The sequence below is a fragment of the Lepisosteus platostomus genome, chromosome 8 (genome assembly GCF_059453375.1).
Source record: "Lepisosteus platostomus isolate fLepPlt1 chromosome 8, fLepPlt1.hap1, whole genome shotgun sequence".
Lineage (NCBI taxonomy): Eukaryota > Metazoa > Chordata > Actinopteri > Semionotiformes > Lepisosteidae > Lepisosteus > Lepisosteus platostomus.
In genome coordinates this window covers 32,709,759-32,716,824 of record NC_142618.1, presented here as the reverse complement: position 1 = coordinate 32,716,824, position 7,066 = coordinate 32,709,759, and the positions used below count along the sequence as shown (strand labels likewise).

Genomic DNA, 7,066 nt, shown 5'->3' with positions numbered 1-7,066 from the left:
CATTTTGAATGCTTCTGTAGTGTTTCATAGCCGTTCAGGGACGCCAAATATGTAACGTTGCCATAGCCAAAATGTAATGTAGTGGCTCTCTGAAGGCACCAGTTCTGTAGGGTTTGGGCATTTACTGAGACAATTATTAATTGTAGCAGTAAATCACAAAGTTGATTCTTTTGATGGCTTTAGAGTCCAACCATGCGACATAACTCAAACAACGCACACACACAGGTACTAATACACGAGGATACATTTATTAATACATAGAATATGCATATAAACCTAACAGATCTTATCGAGAGGGTTATCAGAATACAAAAGGTATATATTCAGTCAGTTACGAAGAGTTACATATATCAAGAGGACATACGTTCAGTATATCATTCATTAAGACCGTTTCATAAATGAACTTGGTTATAACTTCTACATTAGATACTTAAAACAAGTACATAACTCTTAGGAAATAAATTGATATCAACTGGTTGGGATAACAATTGAATTCTCGAGCAGTAATGCAGTGAAGTTGAATACTCATCCAATTTCTGGGGATTCAGATCTCCTGCGGGCACAAAGAAACAGTTGCAGGCTGTTGCTGTCCAATCCGCGCTCTCTGGCTCGGTGCCAGGCTGTGCTGTGCGGCTTGCGACGGTGCGCTGCTGATGCTCACTGTTGGCTTTAACTAGCAAAGTTTGTGCACAGGAGAAAAGATGACTGTGGGTCCCAGCAAGTCAAGAAGAGGACCGGTTCGTTCCTGATGAAGAGCTAGTTCTGAATAGTGATTCAGCTGTCCACAGTTCCGACCTGTTCACGAGGCCTGCTGCTGGTTACTCTCTGGCAACCTCCACTCTAGACTCTTAGAACAAAGGAAAGTTCTGGCACTCGGACACACTGGCCGTTCCTTGGTTGTCCGGGCTGAGTCTCAGGATGGTCAGGAGGCGCGCTGCGAGAATGTCCTGCCCTTGGGAGCCTTCTGCTCCAGGGCCGTCCTGCCCTGGAATTCTCCTTTGAATTCCCTTTAGGAAAGTCCACAGAATCTCTTAATCTCACTGAATCTCCCCTTCTGAATCTCTCAGGCTCTCTGTGTTGCCTGTTTTTACCTGGAGGAACTTCAGCTCGCTAATTGGCTGAAAGTTCCATGGGCATCAGAGTCCCACGTGGGTTACTCGGCCCTACCAGTCCCTGATTGGTTGATCAAGGTGAGATATGAGTCACTTACTCCTGACACTTAGTAATGCAGTCCAGATGTCCAACTGGCACTCCCTAGACAGATAGGCGCCAATGGATGACCATTGATCATGATAGCCAGGCTTAGCTAAGTGCATCCCCCTTTGGGAGCTGTCCTTATCAAACCTTAAATCAGCTTGCATGAATAGTTTCTCTGTGGCTGCACCACAGAGATGAACAGAGAAATGGGGCCTCATTTGGGAAGGCTCAGAACACTTAATTCTTTCTTATTATTAAGCCTCGCCGCTACACTTCATTAGAACAGTAGGTTTTCCCATTCTGCACAAACATGTCATTTATGATTTTCATGAGTTTTGCTACTTGAGCATGATCATCCATATCCTCGTTGTTAAAAGCAACATACCTCTTTCCAAATTTCTCAATGAACTCTTGAATACTCTGGTCCTGCTCACTAATAAAGTCTTCAATTGCTTTGCCTTTCAATTTCTCTGCATGAGAGAAAAGCACAATTGTGTAATTTGCAGCTTCTTGTTTGAAAAGTTGCAGAATCATTTCCACTGCCTTTCTCTCTTCCTGTGTGAATCGACCAAGCTGCATGACCAAGATAATTGCATGAGGCCCCGGGGAAGTCAAAGTGATACATCTGGCAATTTCCAAATTAATTTCTTCCTCTGGCAAATCTGTGTCAAAAAGGCCTGGAGTGTCAACTACCACAACATCTCTCCCATTGACTTCACCTTTACACTTCTCACAGCCCTTAGTTACTGAGGTCTTGCTAAACTTATCGACAAATGCCTTTTTGCCCAGGATTGTGTTTCCAGTTGCACTTTTCCCAGCCCCTGTTTTCCCGACCAGCACAATCCTGAGCTCTTCTTTATCTGCCTTTCCATTAGTATTTGGTCATGGGCTGAATAGCCTTCCTTGATCTGGAGAGAAACCGAGACAAGAAAGTGAAAGCTTCTCGAGCAAGGGGAGGAGAAAGAAACATCTGCTGTTGGGTGATAATTAAGAGATAAAACGTTTTCTACTTGTGACAGTCTGGGGGTGTCACAGCACTCCTGGCCAGGATCTTTCAATTGTATACCATTATCTCCCACAGGAAAAAAGCCTCACAAAGATTCTTCTAGTTCACTTAGTTTAGAAAATAATTAATCTTTCTAGCTAATTTCAAATTTCTTATATATAGCAAATATAAAGATTAAACTCCTTCTCTGGAGCCTTAGGTCACTTTCATAAACTCCCAAACTTTCTTTGTTATCTAAATTTCCCTTAGCACCAAATCCAAAGGAATGAATAAAGTTGAATAAAGTTGAATTGAATTTGGGTTTTTACCAAACTAGAAGACATAAAGGTTGTGTTTTTCCATGCCCTGAGAAATAAGGTCATTGTTGACAACTGAGACTCATTACTCTAAAGAACCAGGGAGAGAAAACAAAGAAAACAATGGCTAGAAAGTATTTCTTGTAGAAACCAGTTTAATAATAATAATAATAATAATAATAATAATAATAATAATAATAATAATAATAATAATAATAATAATAATAACTTATTTATAAAGCATCTTTCCAAACCCAAGGATGCTGTACATCATGAAAAAAAAGACAAAAAAATACAATTAAAGTAAATGAAGAAAAAAAGAGCACACAGGTTTTTATAGATGTAGGCAATCAGATATAGACTTTGATAAAAAGATAAGTCCTCAGTTCAGATTTGAAGAGAGTTCAATAAGTTGTCTGTCGTAAAGTCTGAGGAAGGTCATTCCACAACACTGTATTACAAATGAGTAGTTATGAACCCTGTGCAGGTTACTGAGATTCCGATGGCTACGAGCCCGAGAGGAGCGAGGCAGCAGAGCGGTCAGTAGTTCCAGGCCAGAGGTCGGAGTCCGGCTGGAGAAGGCAGCGAGGCAAACAATTCCAAAAAGGGGCGAGACGAAAGAGTAGTCAAAACGTCCAACGCTAGAAGGGTCTGTGTGTCGGTAGCCAGAATTAATCATAATTATCAAACTCAAAACAGTTTTACTCAAAAGAAGTTATGAGTCTTCCCAAATACTGGACCTTTTATCCTGTCTCCCCTGAAGCAATAAAAATTCCTTAAGGAGAGATCTGCAAATCACAGATGTGATTTGGCCAATCAGAACTCTGGCAGGAAAGACATTGGAATGTCTTTTGTCTGAAGCTGATAATTAGGGCAAGCCAAGAACCACACCTTGGAAGTTAAGCCCGGGAAGTGAAGTCTGGGAAGTTAGGCTCAAGAAGGACGGGACGTCAATACCCAAGGAAGCTAGCGTACAAAGGAAAAGAAATAGCAAAGAGCTCAACTGAATCACAGAAGCAAAGTCCGATACACTGCTCCACCCTGTGCTCAACCAGCAGCCCATCTACAAGCCATCCACAATAAAGCTGGATCAGCTCCTGAGATGGGTCACAGCACCACTCGCCTAACAAATCTCCATGGATCTGGTGATGCCTACTTCCCCGCTATTCAGAATATAAACAATAGGAACATACTGTACCATGCTCTCTCATTTGCATACCTCTTAAAGCAGGGGTGTACAAACGTTTTATTGGGGGCCAGATGGAGAAACAAAAATATGGAATCAGGTAGCCACAGGCTACCTCAAATCATAAAAATAAACAAATAACACCAGATATACGTGCGTTCCAATAATCAAATTGCCTTTTAATTTAGGGGACTACCCTAATAGGTGAGTTTTAATATTTTGTACTGTAAGCTTGAAATGACCTTTATAAATAATGATATTACATAATTTTAATATACCTGTAAGATTTCACAAATTGTACTCACTAGTGATAACTCTACTAATGGGAACAGTTATGATGTGCCTTGGACTGAAGAATCACTGTTAAGTCAAGTGTTAGTACATCACAGGGGTGACTGTCTGCTATCTTGGATCTCATTAGGTTCTTGTTTAGTGTAATTAGAGAAAATGTTTGCTCTGGCAGTGGGAAAAAAAGACTCGTGATGTTTTGTTTCATAATGTCTCCTTACATTATATTCCTTCATTACAGCAACTGATTCTCAGCAAATAAACAGACATACAGTACGTGCCTCTGAACGCAGTAAAAAAGTATTTTGCCAGTGCGGCTTGAATCTCCTGCATTCACTGTTAATTTTTCATTTCCTTGGTTCTGCCATTTCAAAAATCTTGGTAATGTTAATTTAGAGAATTAAAGTTTTGAAGAGTGTAAAGAGGAGGAGAGGTAGTAGCTTATCAGTTTTTGTTATGGGTTCGGTAATAGGGACCGAACCAGTGAGTGAACCCACTTGCAGGAGCGAACAAAACCAAGTCGTAATCCGAAAGCAAACCGTAATCGTAGGAACGAGCCGAGAGTCCAAGGGAAGCCAGAAATCCGAAAGGGAACGAGTACCAAAGCCGAAGCGAGATCCGAAGTCGTAGTCCGTAGAGCAATCCGAGAATCCAGGGGTAGCCAGTAATCCAAAACAGAGCGAAAGTAACCAATCCAAGCCGAAGTCCAAAGGGAAAAACTGCAAACCGAAAGCCAAGACAAACACAGAGAAGAAGTAGCGCAACCAGGAAGCTCGAAAGGGAAAACCAATACTGAGCAACGAGGTAGGGAAGGACAGGTGTTTAATTGGATGAGACGGGGGTATGGTGGTGAATGGGAAAACTGATAGGTGAACTGATGGATAGGGGCTACGCCTACTTCTGCCTCCTCCGTTGCCGGGAGGCAGGGATCGTTACAGTTTTGAGATGTATTTTGCATGTATTGTATGCATTTTTTACCTAATATTGGGTCAAATTTAATTATAGTTCTAAATTAACTCACGGGCCGTTTCAGAAACAGTGGTGGGCTGCAATTGGTTTGCGGGCTGTAGTTTGGACACCACTGTCTTAAAGGAATAGGTTGCATTCACCTTGTGATTTGGTTCAATGCTTGAAAAGTTTAATGTAACTTTAAGCCTTTTACACTGAATTAGGGTTTGAGTTTACTAACTTGCAACTTGCACTTTTCTAAGTCTTTATTTTCATCCGTCTCTTCATCTCTTTCCATATGCCTTTGTTTGTATTCATGTTATTTCTAATAAACTTACCCATTTTAATAAACCAAAGCAGTTCTGATTTGAATTCACGCAGATCAACTTCACCGCTATCCTGAATTTGGGTTGTTAAGCACTGTGTTAATTATCACATCTGGCCATGTTTTCAGAGGACATGGTCATATAAGGGTTGGTGTGGTTATTATCACTAGATCACAGGACCTGTTATACTGTATACCTGCTCTTGGTGTTTCGGAATCCCAGGACACATGGTTTGGGTTTTGTGGTTGAAAGTACTTACAACAGGGTCTAAGGTTTAATCACATGTGCTATTCTCCCAGAATATGTACATGATTGACCGGAGGTTCAGGTAACCTTCCAAAACCATATGATCCACACATTTAACAAGGTCCTTATAACAGAATGGAAGACCAAACGGATGTACAGTATATAAAAAGTGACTAAAAACTAAACCAGGAAATCACAGACAAATCAGCCTTACTAAGCTCAAGTTACATTTTCAAAAAAACTTATATCCTCCCCCTCAGATATCACAGCATTTATTCTATGTTTTCAAATCCAAGCACCATTTGTGTTCAACTACTTACCTGACCTCTGCTGCCCTCTGCCATGGTGGGGTTCTGGGTCAGCACCTGTTCAAGCAGGAAAACAAGGAGTGTTTAAGCTGTGCAAACGTACAGAATATTGGTTTCTAGGGAATATATCTGAAATGATGGGAAATGCAAATATATATACTAAATATATATCCCCCCCTCAGATGTCACAGCATTTATTCTATGTTTTCAAATCCAAGCACCATTTGTGTTCAACTACTTACCTGACCTCCGCCACCCTCTGTTGCCTCTGACAAACCCTCTGCCGTGATGGGGTTCTTGGTAAGCACCTGCTTCGGTGTGAAAACAAGTAGTGTTTTACTTAAGTGAAAACATACTGTACATAATATTGGTTTCTAGAGAAATATCTGAAATGATCAGAAATGTAAAAATACTAGTAACCCTTCAACAAGTTCAATGAGAGCTTTAAGAAGGAAAAAGCCATTGAAGCATAACAGAAAATGGGTGGAAGTCATTAGATCCATAAAAGGGCATGCACAAAGCATTCTTGGATGGGATTTTATAAAAGTTTTGAGACTCAAATTACATTTCAATATAACCTAATAACTATTATTATTGTGTATGTGTATCTAGAATTGTTGTATTCATGGATATAATCGTGATTCAGGAAATCATGAGTCAGTTAAGATGACATTCAAAAAGACCCAAAGAAAGCTGGACCATGCTGATTCTGCTTTATCCTCCAGTCATAGAAATTGTTAGGATTAGCTGGGTCATGCATAGACAGCAGCTCAAAGCTTAGTCAACCAAGATTCCCAGACTGGTATGTCTATTCCCATTATATCCTGGAGACTTGTAGTAATTGTACCTGCAGGTTGGTTCTCCATACCTCTATTTCCTTTAGTATTAGTTAAAGTTAGTTATATCATGATCTTCAATGACTCTGTCCCTTACTTGGGTATTACAATAAATATCCCAGTTCCTGTTTCTGTATGCTGAGAAACAAAGTCTTTTAAAATTGTTCATACCATACTACTGGATGTATGCATGATTTATAATATCAAAACCACATTATGTTCTGTAAATCTTAAAAAATAACAGTTTCAATTCCTTTCACAATGAGCAGCAGGTCCTGCTATAGGTGAGTAAATGCAATCTGTAAATACACAAATGATGTATTGAGAACCAAAATGAAAAACAAGACATGTAATCAGGTACTTAAGTGCTTATACCTAAATTCTATAATATCATACAGTAAATACATACTGTACAGTTCATAATACATT

General features: G+C 40.0%; 1 protein-coding gene across 1 annotated transcript; it reads right to left on the bottom strand.

Moving 5' to 3' along the window:
• Window positions 1–1,464: 1,464 nt before the first annotated feature.
• LOC148657232 (GTPase IMAP family member 9-like) lies at window positions 1,465–5,837 on the bottom strand. The gene is made up of 2 exons (XM_088644422.1): window positions 5,814–5,837; window positions 1,465–2,061 (listed from the first exon to the last, which is right to left on the bottom strand). The coding sequence occupies exons 1-2, from the start codon at window positions 5,835–5,837 to the stop codon at window positions 1,465–1,467; spliced, it is 621 nt and encodes a 206-aa protein (XP_088500548.1).
• Window positions 5,838–7,066: the final 1,229 nt, after the last annotated feature.